A 25048-nucleotide genomic window follows, 5' to 3' on the forward strand; every position below is an offset into this window, starting at 1 on the left:
TTAAAATTGTTATAATTTATATCTCTAAACGACAAAGATACCAAGGCGATTTGTTATTCTTATCACATACTGAAATCTGACTGTTTGATCAGGTAAGTTTCCCAAGAGAACACATTTTGTTTGCTATAAAATCGTATGTTGAATAACCTCCAGACTCATTTTAAAATGTAAGGAATTTATTTTAATTGTATGAACGGGTTATTTTTTCGGTATAAAGAAACAACAAATTTGCCGGAAAAAATATGATGCTCCTTCCAATATTTTACAAGACAAACGCGACTATTATTCACTATATTGATTTTTCTGACCGTAATTGGGACCTTCATCTCCATATAAATATTTTTTTTTGTTATTCAGAGTAAATTCAAAGGGAATTACCGTATCGGTTATATTGCATATCTTGTGAAAGAATGTCTGAAAATGTAATATAAAGCTGCGTGCCAAATGAAGATATTTTAACTCGCAAATGTAAACATAATGTGTGCAAATTAAATACAAATATACACGTCAATAAGACGTGAATTCAGCTACAAAAAAAGAGAACAAATAAGAAAAACAACGACAGAAAACATACAACGTGCATGTTTACTGCTTCTTGAAACACATAAAAATAAACCCGGGTTTTGCTAAGGTTTGTGTTGCACAATCTATTGTTTTCTATGAAGCGTATTGTAGACTTGTTTGTCTTATCGTTGCTTTTTTTAAATTTTTTTTCCATGTCGTTGTCATTTTGTCTTAGAAGGGAGAGTTTTGAATGTCCCCTTGGTATCTCCTGCCTCTTTCTTTATAGCTTAACAGAGTAAGATAAATCAATATATTCAGTTTCCTACATTTTATTTTAAGGTATTCACCAACTGGTCCCAAAAAACTGTATCCCCATATTCATCATTTGGATATTCTATATATGACTTGGATTGAATCATTTCAAGCACATTCAGCGGAAGATCAGATGAAGGCATTTGTTCATAAAACATTAGGAAAAGCACGTTTTCGTTTCTTCGTTCGTAAATGCTTTCCATTCGAGCCATGTTATATTCAAACATGCACCAGTATGATTTTAAAAAGTTATGAGACATTATCACTAGAGTTCTGCGACTGTTATGAATTGCGGATGTGATATTAGTAGCAATATCATTTCCAGGCAGGAAATTTCTCTTGTGTAGGCATAATTGAATTCCGTTTTCAACTTCCAGTTTTTGTAGAAGCGTATTGTGAACAAACGTTCGATCTTCATCTGCATAAGATACAAATGCTCCATACATGTAAGAATATTCTTCCTCATTTTCCGAATATAAGCTGCTGTACTTTACTTTCACGATGTAGTATAAGTAACGAAGCTTCCATCGGTATCTGAAAATGAGTGATCCCATGATAAGTATAATAAAAAGTAAAATTCCCGACACTAAGACTATTTCTAAATGTTCATATGATGTGCAATGTTTCTTTAATAAAATGTAAGTTTCCTTTGGATTATGAAGAGCAATTATTGTTCGATTCCATAACATGCACTTATACTTTTTTATATTCTTGAGACGGACATTGGTGGTTTTCATCCATTCAATAAACTTGATTGATATACAATTACATTCCATCATATTATCAGTCAAGTCGACAGAAAAATTGTGTTTTCTGGCTAAAGATTCCCATTGATATGTAATAGGGTCACTGATGATCGTTATTCTGTTTCCACTCAAATCTAATTCCTGTAAATGCATCATGTGTGATACACGAAAAGTTATGTCTGTAAGAATATTGTCACTCAAATCAAGTTTTTGCAGATTTCTTTGTGACTTGAATATGTTCTCTGGTAGATTTGGAATTCTATTATTAGATAGCACGATCTCAATAAGTGATTCCAAATTATGAAATATTTCACCATCGATATCATCAGGAAGTATAATACCAAGTAAATTATTATGAAAGTTTAAATGCTCCAAGTTTTTAAAATCAGAGCTAAAGAAGAATTTTGAAATATTGCTGCAGAAATTAGAAGACACATTTAGAATTTTTAGACTGTCTACGTTGTAGATAGGACCAATCAATGAATGCAATATGTTATTACTAAAATCAACGGTCTCTAGCTTACTTCTTGAAAGTATTAACTTAGGTATATCCATTATCAGACTGGCAGAGCTGTAATTTATATGTTTCAGATTTTTTGGAATCTGTATTTCAGCAAGGCTTAAGAGATCTGGAATATCCCTTTTTCTGTTTTCGTCTTTGGTATAAAGTGAGGAGATCTCACTTGGGTCCATATAACTGGGTTCATTCAGCGAGTCTTCTTTGCATGTGCATATTGAATCAACCATGCATTTTTCGGGATAAAGGTCTGATTTATGATGATAAAGATCTGAAACGTCTACAGTTTCTAAATTGGTAAGCGAAAACACATATACTGTATAGTTTCCAAACTTCAATGGATTTCGTCTAACGGATAAAAACTTCAGTGATTTTGGAAAATAAGTCAATGTGTTTTTCTCTATAGATTGTACACGATTACCGTCGGCAAACGCATATTGAAGGGTGGTGTTATATAAATTCTTAATGTGAGACGTTCTCAAAACCGTAGTGAGATCCGAAATTTTGTGAAGATAGTTAATCTTAAGAATTTTAATGTTTGAGAATTGTAAATCACTGCTAATGTTTTCCAATCCTTTGAACTTAATGCACGTATTATTTGATACGTCCAGGTAGGTAATATTTTTCAATGTAGTTAATGCTCCTTTATGAATTTGTTGAATCTTGCAAGTTGATATATCTAAATGTTTTACCTGAGAGATAAACTGAAAGGATTCGTTGTTCAAAATTGGTAGTGAACATTTTCCAGATGACCCTGAAAGATCGAGCATTGTAAGATTTTGTAGTTTACTATATTGTTTGTCAATGAAGGAAATTCCATTTGACAAGAAATCAATATGTAGATTTTTAAGTGATACTAGTTTTGAAATGTCTGGTTGGTAGTTTTCGACGAAATTATTTTTTAAGTTTAAATACTTCAAATTCTTTAATTGTGAAAACGTTTTAGCACCAAACGAATTATTTCCTTTTGTCAGATTATTGTTTTGTAAGCTTAATTTTAGTAGATTCGCAAGACCGTTGAACGACATTTCTGTTATTCTATGAATCCTGTTATGAGACAAGTCAATTTCTGTAAGAATTGTATTATTAGAAAATATACCATTTGGTATTTCATCAATGAGGTTATATTTTAGGATCAACCTTATAACATAACTTGGAACGGTTGGAATCCTTTTCAGCTGTATATGTGAGCAATCGGCCCTTACTGCGTTGTTAGGATGTTCTGAGCTGCATCTACATCTTGGAAAAAAGCTGCATGGATGGTGATATATATTCCCGCATATTGTTATTAATGAATTTAAAAAAATAATTACATGTAGTATGTGTTTGCTTCTCATTGTGTATCTGCAACGAAAAAAAGAGCTCACAGTACTGTTATTCGGAATCTATTGCGTTTATGTACTACTGAGATTTCGACATGACAAACAAAAATGTGATTACAGTTTGATTTTGCCATTTGATAAGGGACTTTTGAATTTTCCTCGGAGTTCGGTATTTTTGTGGTTTTACGTTTTACAGGGCAACATACAAAGAAATGTATGTGATATATTTCAAAATGCGAGTTCTTATTATTGCGATAGTTAGTCACCCAGTTTTATTTTTCGCAATAATAAAATCCTTGCAATCATTTCTACATTCACAGTAATAAAAAGGGTGACATGGTATACAAATTTGTTCGCTTTGTTTCGTAAAATCATTAAAAGATATTGTTTAAGTTTTGACGAAGACAGCTCGTTAAAATTTATCATGAGAATGTGTTACGGAGATCTGGTCACTTTGAACTTTGATATTATAAAGTCTCAATTGTTTTTTTTAAAAACCTTTTGCAATTTAAAGATAAATACAGCAAATAAAAAAATCAACCAAAAGACGCAACGTGGTCACATTTTTCAGAATTGATTCAGATGAATATATGATACAAAGATTATTTTTAGAAATGATTGATTCTTATCTAAAATATTCGTAAAGAATGACAGAGTACACTTATCCTTACAAATTATGATTGATAAAGGGGTTATCTTCAACCCATATGGTTCTTCAAAAAGAATTACATTTAAATGTGTAAATGTGTACAGGTACTATACATTCAACATTACTAAGTAAACGTCTTCTTTTTGAAAATCAATATGTTCTCATTGTGACCAGAATATGGTTGATTGTCTATTCAAATGGGAAATAACCCATGTATAATCTTCAAGGTCATTGCAACAGATAGTGATAAAATTAAAAATATCATCGTAAAAACAAGCAATTACTGAATAATATAAGGAGCAAAAAAATGTCATTTCTACTTTATTGTGTACATTAATGGAAAACATGAACGTGTAATCCCCAAAAAATCAATTTTCACATATAGAAACACGACCTGTGAGTGTATAGTTCTCAGCATTCCCAGAGCGCAATCTCTGCACTTCAAATAGTTTCTTTTATCAAACCTTTGGTGTGTTAGTAAAAAACTTATCATAAGGCAAGTATTACTGCCCTTCCAACATAACATTTTACCACGGGCTATGTGCAATCAACACCATTCCATTAAGTTGACACAAATTGATACAGTTTTATTTAAATGCATGATAGATTTGCAACTCGTATGGATAATCTTCTACGGTATAACGCTTAGAATGTTGACCAGTTATTATTCCTGGTTGGTGTGCACTAGTTTTGTAAAATTTCAGGTTGATGCAAGTTAAATTTGTGGATATATGTTATATGTCTTGCTTTTTTTATTTTCTATATTTATGCAAAAGTTAAGATAAAAAAAACAGCTATTTTATTTATATCAATTTAAGTTTAAAGCAACTTTATTCACAGGATTGTTTTGTTTAAACGCAGTTTTTATCTAGAAGAAAACCTGACATGGTTAGAAAGTACAAATAATAACACCATTACACACAATTCCATTTTGATATTTTTGTCATGGTTAGAAAATACATAACATAACACCATTTCAAATTCAATCCCAATTTAAAAGTCTTGTACATGTCAATAAAACAAATCTATTCTATCCTAGAAATTAACCAGTTATTATTTTAATTTTTGTGTCGTTGATCCATTTATGTGACGCGCAGTTTCAACTTCGTTTGTAGTGTTCTGGTATGCTGTCGTAAATTAATGGGATGTGTCCTTTGTAATTCTGTGGTTTACATGTTGTACTGTACTATCATATTATTTATTTGTGTATTTACATCACCTGTGCTGAGTGTTCTTGCGCTTATTTGTACTGTTTTTCTTTCACGTAGTGTTGTCATTGTAGCGGTATTTTAAACATTGCCATACAAGCGGGAGGTTTTGCTAGCCATAAAACCAGGTCCAACCCACCATTGTTTCTAAAAATGTCCAGTACCGAGTCAGGAAAATTGCAATTGATATCAAATAGTCCGTTTCTATGTTTGTTTTTATTGCAGTTCAGTGTTGCTGTTGTTCCGTTGTTTTCCAGTTATCGTTGATGTATTTCCCTGGGTTTTAGCTTGTAACCTGGATTTGTTTTCACTTAATCGATTTATGACTATCGAACAGGGTATACTACTGTGTTGCCTTTATTGGCCCATAATATCTTTCATTTGACTATGAGTTAGAGACAGGCAATAGGTTTTTGTAACTATAAAGGTCTATTTATGAGTTTAGTTTTTTACTATAAAATAAAAAAATTTTCACTATATAATCAATCTGAAAACAAAAATATAATATAGTTATTACGCTTACCTGTGGATCAGCTGCTGTACAACTAATAACAAACGTTTGAATACACTTGGAATCGTTTCTCTTCAAATTTCAAATGTTATTTATCATTCTATCACTGGGTAGGATTTGTGGTATATAGTTGTAATCTTGGATGAATCGATTTGAATATAAATAAATCTTTTAAAGTAAGATAAATGTACTAAAACCTAATTTCAAAATACAGGAAGCTCTCGTAAGGGATTTATCTATAACAAGGAAATTATGATTAAAACACAACATTCTATTTTCCAGCATGCGATAATCACATGGAAATTTACTTTATTTGCAGGATTTAGTAAAGGTTAAAGGTCACGTTACAAATGCCCTAGTAAATGCAAGAAAATTATATTCAATTGTCATGATTGTACATGCAAAATAATGCTAAAAATCTTTTTTGAAAACTAATTAGGGAATTCTCCATGACAATGTAAGCTGATAGATGTTATGTGAAAGGTAGGATTTGATTTTGTATTAAAAATTACATGGCATTGACCATGTGATACATCCTTTACTTTATAGTAACACGAATATGTGACATAGTTTGTATTTAATGCCTTTCAAATGTTGACCGATATTTCATAAGATTGTTGTAAGACAAACGTAAATTGAATAAAAAATTAATAGTCAGTCAGAGGTCAAATAAAACAAAACTTCTTTGGCCGATGTATCTTTAGAATAACATACTTTTTTGCATTTTACGCTGCATTTTTATGCATCTGTCTTAAGTTTAGAGACTGAGGTTGTCGTTTGTTGGTATGGTTCGTAGGTGATTCTCGTTTCTCGTTTTTTGATATAAATTAGACCGTTGGTGTTCCTGTTTGAATTGTTGTACACTAGGCATTTTGGGGGGGCCTGTATAGCTTGCTGTTCGGTGTGAGCCCAGGCTTCATGTTGAAGGTCGCACTTTCACCTATAACTGTTAACTTTTCATACATTGTGATGACTTGGATAAAAAGTTATCACATTGGCACTCATACCACATCTTCTTATTTATATCAATATCATAAACACCAACTGATAGAATTTCAGAAAATGCTTCTGAGGGCAATGCAGAATTTTTACATCAAGTTCGAAGTGCAAGGTCACCTTATGATGACAATTTACATATAACTCACTTGGCTGTCCATGTGAATATTATCAACGGATAATGATAAACATCTACTTTCAGGCACGATTACATTGTCCAGATGACCTCAACACCATACAGGTATCCATATATAGCAAGCATCAATAAAAACAAATACAAGCCGTGCATATAATTATATTTTGTATGTTTATGATATAAGTTTTATTTATTCGAACCAATTAGGTTCTTATACCATGAGGCAAAAACGTCTCCAGCTGTAATTGACACAACTTTTCGGAATTATTTGAACGCAATGCTTTTAGCTTCAAGCTTGATTTAATTATTCGAGCACTAATAATAAGTATTATACATAAAGAGAGTGGCATACATCCACATCAACACTTTTTGTTGGCATGAAACAACATTGAAATGTTCATTTTTACTGGATGTATTCGGTTTATAACATTTACAATTAATTGAAACAATTAGGTTATTCATGATGGATATTCAACGGGGTCCTACAAGCACAAATCGCTTTACCAGATACTTCCTTTACAACATTTGAGATAAGATTACATGTTTGTGTGTACTAAATACTATATGTCTTTCGCGAAAGTTTTTTTAATTTTGTTTGCCATGTGGTTGGAACTCTTGACTGAAATGTGTCGTGGGGTACCTGGTGACCAGGGAAATCTTTTGAACTATTAAGTATAGGAAATTGAAACACGAATCAAAAATCATATTTAATCCATCTTGATTAAACGTAAACTTCAAGGCAAACACTGAGACATGATCTTGGTAATACGAAAAGCGACAAATATATTGTTCCTGAAATACGCCAATTGAGGTAATATCTGTGTCTTGTCAGTGCAGAAAAAAAGAGTACTTTTTTCTTGTATTAAAACGGATTATGAACATTTCTTGAGTTATGAAGTAGATATTGTAAAATTCTTTAGTGTAAAAGCGTAACATTTGAATTAAAATTACAACAATTGGATAGATGGAGCTGCATTGGCCATAGGTAAATGGTCTCAAGATCGTCACAACTTTGATTATCCGCGAAATCCTAGCATTATAAAAGAAAGAAACACCGTAACAATTGAGTTTGCGTAAGGTTTTTTTATAATTTTCATTCTCGGTTCTCGGAGCAGAAATTTTCAAGTTTGTCAGTATTGAATTTTAATGGTGAAATATTGTAAACAATTGTTTGATAGAAAATTAAAACTTGAATCAAGTTAAAATGATATAATTTAAATTGAACAGATATCGTTTAATAGTTGTATGATCCCATCGGAGATCCCCAAGGATAAGGCTTCAGGATTCCAATGTGCAACTTCAGAAAAAAATAATGTTTTCGAGTAATCTTGTGTTAAATTTTAAAGAATAACACTCATTATAGAGCTTCACAAAATTCAGAAAAGTTTTGCCAAATACAACTAGGGTTATCTATTCCTAGGGTATAAATCTTTAATTTTACGAACCTTCAAAGTTTTGTAGACCGTTAAAACAATTTATGAACATGTCAATATCAATGACAATTCATGTCAACACAAAGTAAAGAATTTGGATGTCTTTTTACATCTATATGTAACCAATATTGAATTACTAATTTAATATTACATATTCCACTTTTTCAGTAATATTATCTATATATATATATATATATGACATTCATGACAATGACTTACTTTTTTGTTGATGTCTTTGTCAAATATACTATCGACTTCAACAACTCTGTCTCTTTTTTTAGATATATTTGTATATTTGTCTAAATGTTGTAGTTTGTTGTAATGCATGTTTACCCAGTTTTGCTGCTGAAACCGCATTATTGTCACATTAATCATTTATGTCTGTTTGTGTTGCTCAGCCAATTTTGTTAATATAACGGAACTCTAAACAACTGCCATACAAGTGGCAGGTTAAGCTAGCTACAAAACCAGGTTTAATCCACAATCTTTTGAAAATGTCTGTAACAAGTTAGGAATATGACAGTTGATTAGCACTCGTTCCGTTCATTGATAACGTTGGATTTTGTCAGGTTTTTTTTTTACTTCCCCTTTTTGAAATTAACTTGAAGTTTGAGAAAGAGGTCTTAGATGCGGTAAAACACGCTTTGTAATTTTCAAGATGAACGAATAATGAAATATGGTACGATTGCAAATGCGACAACTATCACCAAGAGACCAACATTATGTGAATGGTAGGAACTATAGGTCACCACACGACCTCCAACAGCAAGCAAAACCATACAATATAGTAACCTGTAAATGGCACCGACAGTAAAATATGTTCAACAATTCAAAATTAAAACAAAACTAACAGTTATTCACAAACAGTTAACATAGCTAAACTCCGATTTTTTCCATTCGATTCTAGTTGAGTTTCATATTTAGTTTTCAAAGTATAGTACAACATCAAATTGCAGATAGAGTACCATTGTTTTCCATCAACACACTTTTTAAGCAAATTATTTCATTAACATATCAAAAGAAAAAATGCAATTTATATTACAAACAATGTTATTTCTCATTTACTAAGCAGTGGAGGAAATTTGCTATCATGCAGCAGTCTTGTAACATTAGATATGGTATTTTATAAAATGAACGTTGATATAATAAAACCATATTTCACTAAAACCTACCTGATTAAAGTTATCTCATTAGAAAATCAAACTAAGTTTCCATATTATAGACGGTGTTTATCTGTAAAAACTCATCAAAGATAACAGGCTAATAATATTAAAACGGTCACAAAACTTTACTTAGTATTCCGAATGTAAAATTTGTAGTCGAAACATCAAATTCAGTATTTTGGTTGATTGAATTTTAAGTCTGAGTACAAAACATACATGTACTCAAAAAGATGCATGAACATCAGCCCAGACATAACTTTCGTCTACATAAGATTCATCCAGCGCTCGGATTAGGAATGTTAGACAATCACGAAGTTGAAGATTACTGGAAATAAAATATTCCAAAAGTTATGCCAAATCTGGTGATCTTTGCCCAAAATAATTATTGTTTTTTTAATTAATTTATGTGTTATAAAGATTAAGACAGTACTTTCATTTATTGATTTTATAGTCTGAGTACAAAACATACATGTACTCAAAATGATGCATGAACATCAGCCCAGACATAATTTTCGTCTACATAAGATTCATCCAGCGCTCGGATTAAGAATGTTGGATAGACAATCACGAAGTTGAAGATTACTGGAAATAAAATATTCAAAAAGTTATGCCAAATCTGGTGATCTTTGCCCAAAATAATTATTGTTTTATAAATTAATTTATGTGTTATAAAGAGTAAATCTAAAGAAAATTACCGTATCAGTTATATTGCATATCATGTGAAAAGAATGTCCACAAATGAAATAAAAAGGTGCGTGCCAAATAAAGAGCTTATAATATTACTTGCAAATGTTGACATAATGTGTGCAGATTAATTACATATATAAACGTCAGTAAGACGTGAAATAAGCTACAACGAAACAGAGAATTATAATAATAACAACGACAACAAACATACAACGTGCATATTTACTGCTTCTTGGACCACATCTACATGTCATATATGACTTTTTCCTCGATTATAATATTATCGATTGGGACTTATCATCCAGTTTTAAATACTATGATCAACATGAAGGGTTCAACATGTGGAACAGAACTTCCTCAACCTTTCGGAACACACAAACACTACCCCGAGTTTTGCTAGGGTTTGTGTTGCAAAGTCTATTGATTTCTCTTTAACGTATTGTTGACATGTTTGTCTCATCGTCGTGTTTTGTATATTTCCCATATCGTTGTCATTTTCTCTTAGAAGTAAGAGTTTTGAATATCTCCAGCCTATTTCTTTATAGATTATCAGAGTAAGAAACATCAATATATTCCGTTCACTACATTTTATTTTAAGGCATTCACCAACTGGTCCCAAAAAACTGTATCTCCATATTCATATTTTGGATATTGTATATATGACTTGGATTGAATCATTTCAAGCACATTCAGCGGAAGGTCACACGAAGACATTTGTTCATAAAACATTAGGAAAAGCACGTTTTCGTTTCTTCGTTCGTAAATGCTTTCCATTCGAGCCATGTTATATGCAAACATGCACCAGTATGATTTAAAAAAGTTATGAGACATTACCACTAGAATTTTGCGACTGTTATGAATTGCGGATGTGGTATAAGTAGCGATGTCATTTCCGGGCAGGATGTGATATTAGTAGTAATGGCATTTCCGGGCAGGAAATTTCTCTTGTGTAAGCATAATTGAATTCCGTTTTCAACTTTAAGTTTTTGTAGAAGCGTATTGTGAACAAACATTCGATCTTCATCTGGATAAGATACAAATCCTCCCTACATGTAATATTCTTCCTCATTTTCCGAACGTAAGCTGCTGTACTTTACTTTCACGATGTAATATAAGTAACGAAGCTTCCATCGGTATCTGTAAATTATTGATCCCATGAAAAGTATAAAAAAAAGTAGAATTCCAGAAACTAAGGCTATTTCTAAATGTGCATATGATGTGCAATGTTTCTTTAATTAATTGTAAGTTTCATTTGGATTATGAAGAGCAACTATTGTTCGATTCCATAACATGCACTTATATTTTTTTAACGGACATTGGTGGTTGTCATCCAGATAATAAACTTGATTGATATACAATTACATTCCAACAAGTTTTCATTCAAATCCACAGAAAAGTTGTGTGTTGTGGCTAAAGATTCCCATTGTAATGTAATAGGGTCGCCGATGACCGTTTTTCTGTTTCTACTCAAATCTGATTCCTGTAAATGCAACATGTGTGATACACGAAAAAGCATGTCTGTAAAAATATTTTCACTAAAATCAAGTTTTATGCAGATTTCTTTGTGATTTGAATGTATTCTCCGATAGATTTGGAATTCTATTTTTAGATAGTTCGAGCACCATCAACATCGTCAAGAAGTATATAACCAAGTAAATTATTTTGAAAGTTTGAACGCTCTAAGTTTTTAAAATAAGAGCTAAAGAAGAATTTTGAAATATTGCTGCAGAAATTGGTAGCCACGTTTAGCATTTTCAGACTCTCGCCATTGTAGATAGGACCAATCAATGAATGTAGTATGTTATTACTAAAATCAACAGTTTCTATTTTATTTATTGAAAGCATTTACTTAGGTATATCCACTATCAGACATGCAGAGCTGTCATCTATATGTTTCAAATTTGTTGGAATCGGTATTACAGCAAGACTAAAGATATCTGGAAGATCCCCTTTTCTGATCTCGTCTTTGACATAAAGTGATGAGATCCCACTTGTTCCATATAACTGGGTTCATTGGACGAGTCTTCTTTGCATGTGCATATTGAATCAAAAGTACATTTTTGTCGGGATTAAGGTCTGTTTATGACGATAAAAGTCTGAAACGTCTACAGCTTCTAAATTAGTAAGCGGAAGTACATCTGATATATAATATCCAAACTTTAAAGGATTTCGTCTAACGGATAAAAACTTCAGTGAGTTTGGAAGATAGGTCAATGTGTTTTTCTCTATAGTTTGTAGACGATTACCATCGACAAACACATATTGAAGGGCGGTGTTATGTAAACCCTTAATATGAGACGTTTTTAAATCTGTAGTCAGATCCGCAATTTTGTGAAGATAGTTAACAAAGCTATTTGACAAGAAGTCAATATGTAAACTTTCAAGTGATACTAGTTTTGATATGTCTAGTTGATAGTTTTCAACGAAATTATTTTTCACGTTTAAATACTTCAAATTCTTTAAATGTGAATACGTTTTAGCACCGAAGATTATTTCCGTTAGACAGATAACTGTTTTGCAAGCTTAATTTTAGCAAATTCTGAAGACCGTTGAACGACATTTCTGTAAGTCTATGAATCCTGTTAAAAGACAAGTCTATTTCTGTATTGATTGTATTGTTAGAAAAGACACCATTTGGTATTTCATCAATAAGGTTATGTTTTAGGATCAATTTTATAACTTAACTTGGAACGGTTGGGATCCTTTTGAGCTTTATATGTGAGAAGTCGGCATTCATAACGTTTTTGTGATGTTCTAAGCTGCATCTACATCTTGCAAGAAAGCTACATGGATGGTGCAGTATATTCCCGCATATTGTTATTAATATAATTAAGACAGATCATTACATAGTATGTGTTTGCTTTTCATTTTGTATCTGCAATGAAATTAAAAAATCATAGAACCGTAAATTCGGAAACTAATGCGTATATTTATTATAGCAATTTCGACATGGCATACAAAAATGTGACAATAATAATGGTGATTACAGGATTTGATTGATTTGATTTTTGGTGTTTTAACGCCACTTTTAAGCACCGCTTTTGGGCTATATCGTGGCAGCCAGTTTTTATTGGTGGAGGAAGCCGGAGTGCCCGGAGAAAACCACCGACCTTTGATAGGAAAACTGACAATCCTAGTCAATTAAGATTGGAGTCGAGTGCACCCGCACGAGCGGGGTTCGAACTCACAACCTCAGTGTTGACTGGCTAGTGATTACAGTAGTAACTTCTTAGACCACTCGGCCACCGAGGCCCCTTTGTGATTACAGGATAACATACGAAGAAATATATGTGTTAGATTTCAGAATGCGAGTTTTTATTATTGCGACAGATAGTAACCCAGCTTTATTATTCGCAATAATAAAAACTTCACAATAATTTCGGAATTAACAGTGATAAAAAGAGTAACATGGTATACAAATCAAAGAAGATCGTTCACTTACTCATAATTTTTGCCTGACTATCTGACTGCGAAAATGTGGTTAAAATTTGATAAAAATATATGTCAAAATGTCCATTTTTTTTCAGTTAAAACATATTGTCACTAATTGTGTCATGTGTCCACTTTGTTTCATATAATCATTAAAAGAGATCTTCTTTTTGAAAATTAGGCACTATCTTATAAATAAGGAAATGGACAGCAACAAAATCGACGAAGGCAACTCGTTAAATCTTATCGTGAAAATGTGTTGCGATAACATGAACTTTAATATTATCAAGCTTCAATTGTTTTTTTAAACCTGTTGCAATTAGAGATAAATACAGAAACAACTGAAAGTCGCAACGTGTACACATTTGTCAGAATTAATTCAGCTGAATGATTGATACAAAGATTATTTTTAGAGATGATTGATCTTATCCACAATATTCGTAAAGAATGACAGTGTACACTTATCCTTACTTTATGATTGATATATAGGTGATCTTCACCCCATGTAGTTCCTCGAAATGCTATATTTGAATGATAACAGGTATTATATTTACATTGTTACTTAGTAAACGTCTTTTATTTGAAGAGCATTATGGTTTCATCATAACAAGCTAATACCTGGATATGATGGGATGCTTATTTAAACGAGACATAACTAAATGACAAAGGTACAATCTCCAAGGTCGTTGCAGCAGATAAAGATAGGAATTAAATGATATTATTGTAATAAAAACCAAAACTGAATATCATCTGGAGGGAAATTCAAAAGAATGTCAACTCTTCTTTGTACATGTATAATTATGGAAAACTTGCATGTTTTATTCCTTATTGGTTGTAAATGATACTGCTGATTTCACTTTATTCGAACTAACAAAACGAAACAAATAATACTTTGCACATATAGAAACACGACCTTGGAGTGTATAATACACAACAACCTAACGGCGCAATCTATATACGTCAAATATATCTTGCACAAACACTTTGATGTGTCAGTAGGAGGTTTGTCGCAAGGCAAATATTACTGCCCTTCCATCACATTTTACCACGAGCTACGTAAATCTAACACCCTTTCCTCAAGATTATATGTCTTGTCAGACTTTTTCTGAATATGCAAAATGTATTTGCCATCCGTACGGAATCACTTCGACAGTAACATGCAAAGAATGTTGACCAGTAATTAATCCTTATGGATGCGCAATAGTTTTGCAACATTTCATGTTGATGTAGGGTTATTTGATTCTATACTTTCTATGTCTGCCTTTCTCGATCATATCTTTTCTTATGCCTATGAGCTCGAATTTGCAGTCTCCTTTGTAACTATTTAGGCTCTATGTTATTTTGTGTTTTTCCCTCAATTTATTTCACTATCGTATCCATCTTAAAACATATATATATATAGTTATAACGCTTACCTGTCGATCAGCTGGTCCACCAATAACATACCGCTTTTGAATACACTTTAAATCGTTTATCTTGACTTTTCAAATTTAATTTATCACTCTATCACTTGGTACGATTGGTGGTATACAAATCTTTAAAAGTAAGATACGTGAACCAAATACAGGAAGTTTTCATGAGGATGTTATCTATAACAAGGAAATTATGATTAAAAAATATAACAAAACATTCTATTTTCAAACAGACAACAATAATATAGAAATTTTCTTTATTTGCAGGAGTTGGTAACGGTTGGAGTTTACGGTAAAATGCCCTCCTAAAGGCAACAAAATGCTATTCAAATAATAACGAATTTACTTTCTCTTAATTGTCCATTCAAAAATGAGCTGAAATTTTTTTTTTTAAAACTATTAAGGGATTTCTCCATGACAGTGTAACCTGACTGATGTACATATGTGAGGTGGTGTTTGATTTTGTATTACAAATTACATGGCATTGACCATGTTTCACATCTTTATCTTCACAGTAACACGAGCATGGAACATTGTTTGTATTTAATGTCTTGCAAATCCAGCAGTAATGTTGTCCGATATTTTTTAATAACGATGTAAAAATATTAAAATGAAAGAAGATACATTATCAATCAGAGGTCGAATAATACAAAACGTTTTTGGCCGATGTATCTTTAAAATAACACATTCAATATAACAAACACCAACTGATAACTATAGAATTTCAGTCAATGTATTTCAGGAAAATAAAGAATTTTTACATCAAGTTTGAAATTTAAGGTCACCATAAAAAAAAGAAATGATCAAAGCCAATGAATGGATTTAATTTGTGCCATATAACTCATTTGCCTGTCCATGTGGATAGTATGAACGGATAACTTTTGACAAGATCAATACGTTATGTATGGACCTGTTCAGATTATATTGACCGAGGACGAAGTCCCAGTGTCAATATAATATAAAAGGTCCTTTAATAACGTATTGACTGAGTGACAGTCCTTAATTTATACAGTGTGTTATGGAAATCGACCTCAATGTTCTTTCTGTGTATTTTACGTTGTATTTTGCAAGATTTTTAATATTGACCGTCAATACATATATAAATAGAAAGATAGCGCCCATATACTTAAATACCCTTCGAATAACGTGATCTTAACGAGCTTCGAGTATGATTTAGCCTTCCTACTTAATTTATTCGAGCGCCAATGATGTCTTATACATACAGAGAGTGGCATACGTCAAGTATTCACCACTTTTTGTTAGCATGATACAACATAGGTATGTTCATTTTTTGTTGACTTACATTTACAATTAATCAAAACAAATAGATTATTCCTCGTGGATATTCATCGGGATCCTTCACGCAAAAATCTCCGATACATCCTTTACACCATTTGAGATAGGATTACATGTTTGTGTATACTTTACACTACTATATGTCTGCCGCGATTCTCAAGGGAATTGTATTTGCCATGAGATAAGAACTATGTGTCATGGGTTACCTGGTTACCTGGTGACCAGTGAAATCTTTTGAACTATAAAGTATAGAAAATTGAAACATGAATCAAAAGTCATCTTCTACGTGTTCTATCCATCTTGACCAACAGTCAATTTCCATGCAACCACGTGCACTGGGGCATGATCTTGGGGGTCCCAATTGCGACAAATATATTGTTCCTGAAATACTCTATCGCCATTTGAGATACTATCTGTTTCTTGTCTGTGAAGAAGGAGTACGTTCTAAGACACGGATTATGAACATTTCTTGAGTTATTAAGTAAATATTGTAAATCCTTTGGTGTAAAAGGGTTACATTTGAATCAAAATTACAATAATTGGATAGATGGTGTTGCGATATTTGCATTGGTCATGGGTAAATGGTCTTCAGATCGTCAAAACTTTGATTATCAAAGACATCCTCGCATTTTAAAAGAAAGAAACACTGTAGCTGTCGTCTTCCCCAAGGTTTTGGAAATTTTGAGATTTCGAGTTTATCAAAATATAAAGTTGAAATATTGTAAACTTTTTTTGATAGGTGCTTGATAATTGAATCAAGTTTGAATAATACAATGTAAATTGAACAGATGTCGTTCTAATTTTTGTATGATTCATAGAGGATCCACAAGGGCCAACAATACAATGCTTCAGAATTCCAATGTTCGGGACCAAAAAAGTGTTTGATACCAGGCTATAATGTCGTCTACTAAAGACTCGTCACTGACGCTCGACTAGATAAAGGTAAAGGTCAAATAAAGTACAAAGTTAATAAGCATTGTGCAAAATTCCGAATAGTTTTGGCAAATACAGCTAAGGTTATATGTTCCTAAGGTAAAAAAATCCATTCAATATTGTGTAAACAGTTATATATAATTATGACATTATAAATGATAATTCATGTCAACATAAAGTAAAGTATTTGGATGTAAAAGTTGTAACTTGAATCAAGGTTGGCACTATATTGACACCAACTTTAAAATGATATCTGTTCTTAATAGTAGTTTTGATATTTCAGTTTCTATCCTTTCCAATTCATCATATAATAAAGCAAAACTACAAAATCAGATATCGCTCATATCTTATTTCCATAAGTTATTATCCCTTTTCGTTGTAAATCCGCTTCAAACAGCATACACGTTTCAGTACCCCTGATAATGACATAAACGGTACCAATTTTACTGCAAAAGATGCGCATTTCAATAATTCAATAATAAAAAGTAAAATAACAAAAAAAACCGAACTCCCCAAAAAAAAAACATTCAAAATGGAAAGTCCTTTATCAAATGGCAAAATCAAACGCTCAAACACATCAAACGAATTGAAAACAACTGTAATATTCCTGACTTGGTATAAGAATTTCTTTATGCAGAAAATGGTGGATTAAACCTGGTTTTATAGGACTTTAAAGGCCTTAAATCTCAATTGTATGACAATTGCTTATAATTTCATTATATTGACAACAATGTGTGAGCAAAACAAAAAGACATAATAAGTAAAAATGTAAACAATTTGGGTACAGCAGTCAACATTGTGTTATTATCTTAATCACTAAATAAATGTCTCTTCAGTGATGCTAGAGGCCAAAGTATTTGAAAATCCAAACTTTATTCAAAACCATAGCCACAGCCGGGCACGAAATCCGAGCTTAGCGTGAGGGAGATATACTCCTGATTTTAAATAATTTCCAAAATTTTATTATCAGCAAATTTTAATTACACAATAAACAATATCCGTATTTCCATTACTGAGCTGGCGTTACCTTTGGAGACTTACAGTCCACCAGTAAAGGTATCGACCCAGTGGTAGTTTGATAACTGTTTAAGTTACATCTTTTTACATGTGGAATTATTTAATTTCAATATCAAAGATTCTATTTTTAAAATTATAATATCTACATACATGTATAAAGCACTGATACGGTGATATGCAGCGTGACTTCTGTTTTTTTTTATTATTGATTACGTCATATGAAGAAACGAAATATTTACTCTGTACATTGTACAATAGGGAGATATATGGTAAGAATCAAAATGAGCGAGGTATTTTATTATTTTAAATGATGTGGACTTAAGGAACTAAAGGTCACCGTATGCCATTTAATAATTAGCAAAACCCATACCGTAAAGTCAACTATAAATGGTCCCGACAAGACATAATGTGAATATGACAAAATCTAACTACAACCATTGAATTAAATTATCCTGATTTTGAAAGGATTTTTTTCTTTCTTTTTGTCATTTTCGGAATGATTTATCTGAAAGGCCTTAGATGCGACAAAACATGCTATAATTGTATTCGATTCCCTTTAAAATATATTTGAAGAAATGAATACAACAAAAACACATCAAACGTTTATGCTTCTCGTCATCGATACATACTACAACCCATGTTATGCACATTATATTATAAGGAAGATTTTAAACTGTTGTTTTTTTTTCAACTCATTTTCATTTTGATATGTTCTGGAAAAAGAACAGGTTAATTTCATATTAGTTGAGTTACACTGACCAATATCATGTTATTGGAGTAACACACGTTAATATCATAGTATAATGACTCTTTAAGCTCTAAAAAATGTGAGTATTTGAATATGAAAGAATGAGGAAATATGGTACGATTGCAAATGACACAACTATACCACAGCGACCAACATGACGTGGATGTAAGCCACTATAGGTCACCATACAGCATTCAACAGCGATCAAACCCTACCACATACATGTAGTAACCTGTAAATGGCCCCGACAAGACAATTTATTATATGACTATACAAAATCTCTTTTCTCTTTGGCTAAAAACGTGGGGAATCTTCTTTGATAAAACGTTATATTCACCGCGGGGAATATCAGGAGCGGTTAATTTAAGATTTGGAATAGCTACCTATAAATAATTTGTTTCTTAGATTACGTCAATAACATAGCCTTATTACGTCATGCACATTCTCATTGTTCTTTCTGTTTTCTTCGATGTTATTTTTTTACTAGATCTTATTGAATATTTCAACTTACAAAAGTTTAGCAACTGCCTAAGCAGATAATATATTTAGTATAAAAGGAGCAGTTAAATATCTTGAGCAAATACTAGAAATTGGAAATGGATAAACAAGTAATATAATAAAACAATTGCTGAACTTTGATATCAGTTGATACAATGATTTAGCCATTCCATAGATAAAACTTTCAACCTAGGCCGTTTGTCCGGGTAAATATCATATCTCTGGGGTTGATAGATCATTGTATCAACCCTATCAAAAGTCAATAATTGTATAATGTTACACAATCCAAAATAGAAAAATTTATGAGACTTAGTTATGCTAAAACAATAAACGAAATAACAAATATGACAGACCCCAACCAATGACAGTTACTGAATTACAGGCTATTGACTTTGGATGGGCATACCAAAAAGAGACGGGGTTGAACACTTTTGTGATTGCGCAACCCACCTATCAGTTGAGAAACAGCAAAATATCAGAACTGACTTTGCAAATCAGTTGGAAAGGACTTGACTCATCAGAGCGATCAGCACAAAGCACAGAAATAACTTACAAAAAAAAAAACTATCTAAGAGTACTCGAGGTTCCTCCAAGCAATTACAATTAATACAAAATTCAATCATTTTTTGCAAGTCTAAATCATCAATCAGTAGACATTCAACGGATTTTGTTTAACGACTACATATTAAGCAGTTTAAAAAAGTCATTTCAAATCAAATACAGACGGAACGTATAAGAAATACAGTATACCAATGCATATTACTTTACGTATTGATATCTCAAGATCAAAACCAATGTTAGTACCGATAAAGACAATATTCGAAGATCATATTACAGTATAAATTGATAACCTTTACCAATAAATTTATTCTAATAACCAATAAATTCCTGTGAACTGTATCTTTAGTTTCGATCACTTTATACAACAACAGGTTCTGCCAAATTTCCTCACCAAATATGTGTATCTATTAATGAATTAGGTAAAGGTTTTAAGAAATATGTGGTAACAAAATTCAGGTAGGTATAGATTAAGATAATTTAAATCAACAGCATAACTACATACACGGCCATATGGAAATAGTTGGAAAATGTGCATACTGTAGGATGGGACCACATGAAAATCAATGTCAAAAATGATATACTACTACAGTAAGGAACGTAAAACTTCTCTCTTGTTCGTAAATTTGTATATAGGTTTTTTCGTGTAAAACTGTTATATGCAAATCTAGAAACTAATAAAAATTGATCTTTGTATTTTATAATTTGCAAACAGTTCCATTGGGTGAATGTCTACAGTTTGATTGAAGAATTCTTGATTATTTGAAGCACAAATAAAATCCAGGTAACTGTAAGTGTTATACAATTTACAACTAGCTGGAATTAATACAGGTCTTTACTGCGTTTTGGTCATACATTTTGGTTACAATACAGGAACATGTATGCTATGAAAGGGGTGTAATTAATTGGTGTCACAGAATTACTACAATCTATTTAAAAACTGTAGATTAAAATTACATAGATGTTGTTTTGCAGAAAATCATTTACAGTTTTAATAATCTTATCGCAATCTAGTCAAAATATCTAGCATATTTTACTTTTTCATTACAGATGATTGTTTTATATGAGATGCCCCAAAAACAAATTTTCCACAATAATAAATCTGATTTGGTTATATCCATATTGTACTTCCTGGGACATTATTTACTGAGCCAGAAGTAAACAAGGTGTACAGTAAACGTTGCGACCCACTGAATACAAACGCGACGCAAAGTTGGTCACTTAAACAATAACTAGATCAACGAACATCGTTTTGGCACTGTGTTTAAGTGATATTGGTTGATTTAGAGGTTTGGCATTTACGCCATCCAATTCAAAATATCGCTTTTTATGTCTTGAAACAAGAAAATTTCAAGAATTTGATAGAATTAGGCATCGTTGATATCTCTATCAAAAAAAAATAATGTATGTATAATGTATAGGTAAACAACTTTTTTACTTACTGTTTAAATATATATCTTTCATTATTTTCCTTCTCTATATATTTATTTTTTTCTTTGTATCTTATATAATTGTCGTAAATAAACATAACATACATGTCTATTGTCCTGTAGTAGTGTTTGAAGCACATTCATATAAAATATATGACTATAACATAACGGCATTGATGAATATTGACTTTTTTGTTTTTGTTGTTGTTAAAATGCGTTTTCGTCCATTTTTTGACAGACATTCTCTTATTTTATGCAACTTTATTGATGTTGTTTATATTTTTCCAGGTTTTATTAATATTTCATATGTCTATTTCTGTAATTTATACGTCGACGCACGTAGGAGCAGTGTCGACGCTTTTACTAGGTACGAAAAGTGATTTTTTTAAAATCAACTGATCAAAGAAAACTTTACCTCATTTTAAAGGCATTGTAAAGACATTTTCAAAACAGCTTCACTTTTATCAATACACATAATAACAACGAAGAAATAGCAAATTTTCAAAATGGTAATTTTTGACTATTCTAGAAAAACTGTTTCCTCTCTTTAAAAAATAATAAAATACACTTTTTTAATCATTTGGGTTATAGTTTTTTTTATATTGCTTCTTTTACATCTTGTTAGTCAATTTCAATCCTCCATGTTTAGTTTTTGGTCAAAATAGAAGCATAAAGCATGAAAATGTCAACCACTCTCATGAAATTCTATCGTCCAAAGTCACATAACATGACGATACCTTTATATATTGCTTTCTTCAGAACATCAGTTGGTATATTGAAAATGTAAAGTAAAACTTTATAAACATTTGAATGTTAAGAAACAAAATAAAAATATGAATATTACTCTTTATATACAAATTTATATGTTTGTGTGTGTGTACCATGAGAGACGTAAAAGGTTTGAAGTATGTCATCTATCTTTGTATAGTCATGACAGTTTTAGAATGTTCCTTTTCATCACGGGGGGGGGGGGGGGGGGGGGGGTCTCTTCCTATATGAAGGTATATATATATGTGCCGCTGGAATGGGTACCTTTTTTGATACGTCAGATATATCAATGGGGTGCAATTTTACCGAGGAAATATATCAATAGGTAGTAAATGACCAATTGTGTTATATTTAGGTACTATTTGAGCTGATAATATATATGAATGGGTTATGATCTCGCTGTGAAATATATGTATAGCTAGGGATTTCACAATTATTCAATATATGAATGGGGGGTGTTTTTTAAATCCCAGCTGCACAACTGTACCCAAAATCCAATGTTGAGACCCCCCCCGTGCTTTTCATTAACATTCTATTTAATGAAATATTCTTATTCTTATATAGCATGTATAGTGAATGCTTATAAATAAAAATAAACAACAAGTCAACCTTCCAACAATTATACTACAGGTCTAAAATACCTGTTGCACTGAAAAACAATGAAAATAAATAGAACATTATTTTTATTTGTGAAATTTTAAACAAAATAATTATGTCAGATCACTGTAAATACTTGTATGTATAAAAGTAAAGTAAATTCATATCTGTATCAGTTACAATATTTATACAGTGAAAATTTTAAACCAATCTAAACCAAAAGTTGTCCATGCAAGGGAAATAACTATGTATACACAAAAAGGGAGGTTATTTATAAAGTTAATTTTGATATGAACACAGCTATCTAGATTTATTTATTGGACCTATTTATTTGATCAATATACTAAACTTAATAAAAAAGTATATTTTATGGCTGTATAACGTTCCCTTGTATTTTTTTGAAACGAATGTAACTTTCAAACCCTTTTTTGTACCTCAAATATTTCATCGTATTCCCGAAAATTATAATATACAGAATCATGAATATTCATATAATATCTATCAAAAGCAATCATAACCTTCTGAGACTTAACAAGTTAATAGAAGGCCGTAATCGGAGGTCACCCAAAGATTTTATTTTTAAGAACATCTGGGAACAATTATTTAGGGTAATTTGGAGTTATCTTCCCATTAGTTTGCCATACCTACACAATATCACCAGGTGGAGGCCTGAGTTTGGCAATAAACTCCATTTAAACGTACCGTATGCATTTCTTGTGATGTTGTGAGGTTTATTCTTACTAAATATCTAGCTAGATTAACAAAAATTCCACATTTCTATCCATATTTCTACTTTTATCGTCACCTTACAGGTGCTCGAGAAAAATGTTGATGCAAGCTCCTGAATGAAGCAGGTATTTTTTGATTGGCTTAAAATTTGTAGAAGGAGGGGCTTAATACTCGACAGAAAATCGGCTAAATCATATAATTTATCCATTACTTTTTACAATTTTTCGATAATTACCCTGATTTGGACCATTCCGCATCCTAAAGCGACGATTGCTGCAACGTTGTTTCATCAAAAGATGGTGAACTGGACATTTTCCTTCTCGATCATACCGTCGCGGGTACAACGACGCATGAATATTTAATGAGATTGAACGGAGTTATCTGCCCTTGTCGAAAGTAGTGTAAAAACGGCCTAATGTAGCTGCGTTGACAAGACTTGTCTTGTTAAAAATCTCACTTTCACAACTATCGGTGAGAAGGGAGCAGACACTGGTTGGCAAACGGAATGGATACATAAAACAAGATAATTTTATCAACAGAATGTCATCTATTACATATAGAATATTAATTCATAATTGAATTTTAATATTTTTCATGGAATTTACCGTTAGAGAGGATAAATCCAAATGTCGACTTTAAAATTTAGCCAAAATGTCAACTTGCCATTTGCCCAAACGTCACATATTTCTTGCCCAAATTTTACACACATTAGCCCAAGTAAATTACCTTTCTTATGAGTAAATATAACAGAGTTACTGTATTTGTTCTTGGAAAACAAAATAGTGTTGTGCTACTATAATTCAAGTGCTCTTCTTACTCGTAAATCTATTTGATTATTTTTCACAAATCTAAACATATTAATTTCCATTAATTTTGAAGAACATGAACTATTTGAAATAAAATGTCGAACTTTTGATTTCTGCCAAACAACCTTGACGACACACTTTACTTTTGAATCTGAAAAATGTATAAATTGAGAAAAATTCAATGTTATGTATGTTTTCCGTGGTTATTGGCCTTTAGCTTTTTCAAAATTCTAGTTTTTAATCATGATTTTTAAAAAGATTTGTTTTAGATTTTTTCTCAACTGTTCAAACTTTGCCCTGGCAACCAGTCAGATAATTGTGTTAAGTATAAAGGCAAACAATTGATTTGATTTGATTTTTGTGTTTTTAACGCCACTTTTAAGCACCGCTTTTGGGCTATTTCGAGGCGGCAAGTTTTTATTGGTGGAGGAAGCCGGAGTGCCCGGAGAAAAACACCGACCTTCGATAGGAAAACTGACAATCCTAGTCAATTAAGATTGGAGTCGAGTGCACCCGCACGAGCGGGGTTCGATCTCAGTTTTGACTGGCTAGTGATTATGGTAGTAAGTACTTAGAACACTCGGCCACCGAGGCCCCGGCAAACAATCCTATCAAATCTTGGAATTTGAGATCATAAGGCTTG

At 31.8% G+C, this 25048-nt stretch overlaps 1 protein-coding gene and 1 pseudogene across 1 annotated transcript; both read right to left on the minus strand.

The window, feature by feature from the left end:
- Nucleotides 1-833: 833 nt before the first annotated feature.
- On the minus strand, nucleotides 834-3416 carry LOC127717698 (toll-like receptor 4). The gene has a single exon (XM_052223454.1). It carries the CDS (start codon nucleotides 3414-3416, stop codon nucleotides 834-836), a length of 2583 nt encoding a protein of 860 aa, XP_052079414.1.
- A 7356-nt stretch (nucleotides 3417-10772) lies between these two features.
- LOC127718691 (toll-like receptor 4) lies at nucleotides 10773-23562 on the minus strand (annotated as a pseudogene).
- Between the last annotated feature and the right edge of the window lie 1486 nt (nucleotides 23563-25048).

Source organism: Mytilus californianus, unplaced genomic scaffold, assembly GCF_021869535.1.
Source record: "Mytilus californianus isolate M0D057914Y unplaced genomic scaffold, xbMytCali1.0.p SCAF_10, whole genome shotgun sequence".
NCBI classification, from domain to species: Eukaryota; Metazoa; Mollusca; class Bivalvia; order Mytilida; family Mytilidae; genus Mytilus; species Mytilus californianus.

Bases quoted from the DNA above. Each gene is read 5' to 3' on its own strand.
- LOC127717698 (XM_052223454.1), bottom strand. From the start codon at position 3,416: ATGAGAAGCAAACACATACTACATGTAATTATTTTTTTAAATTCATTA.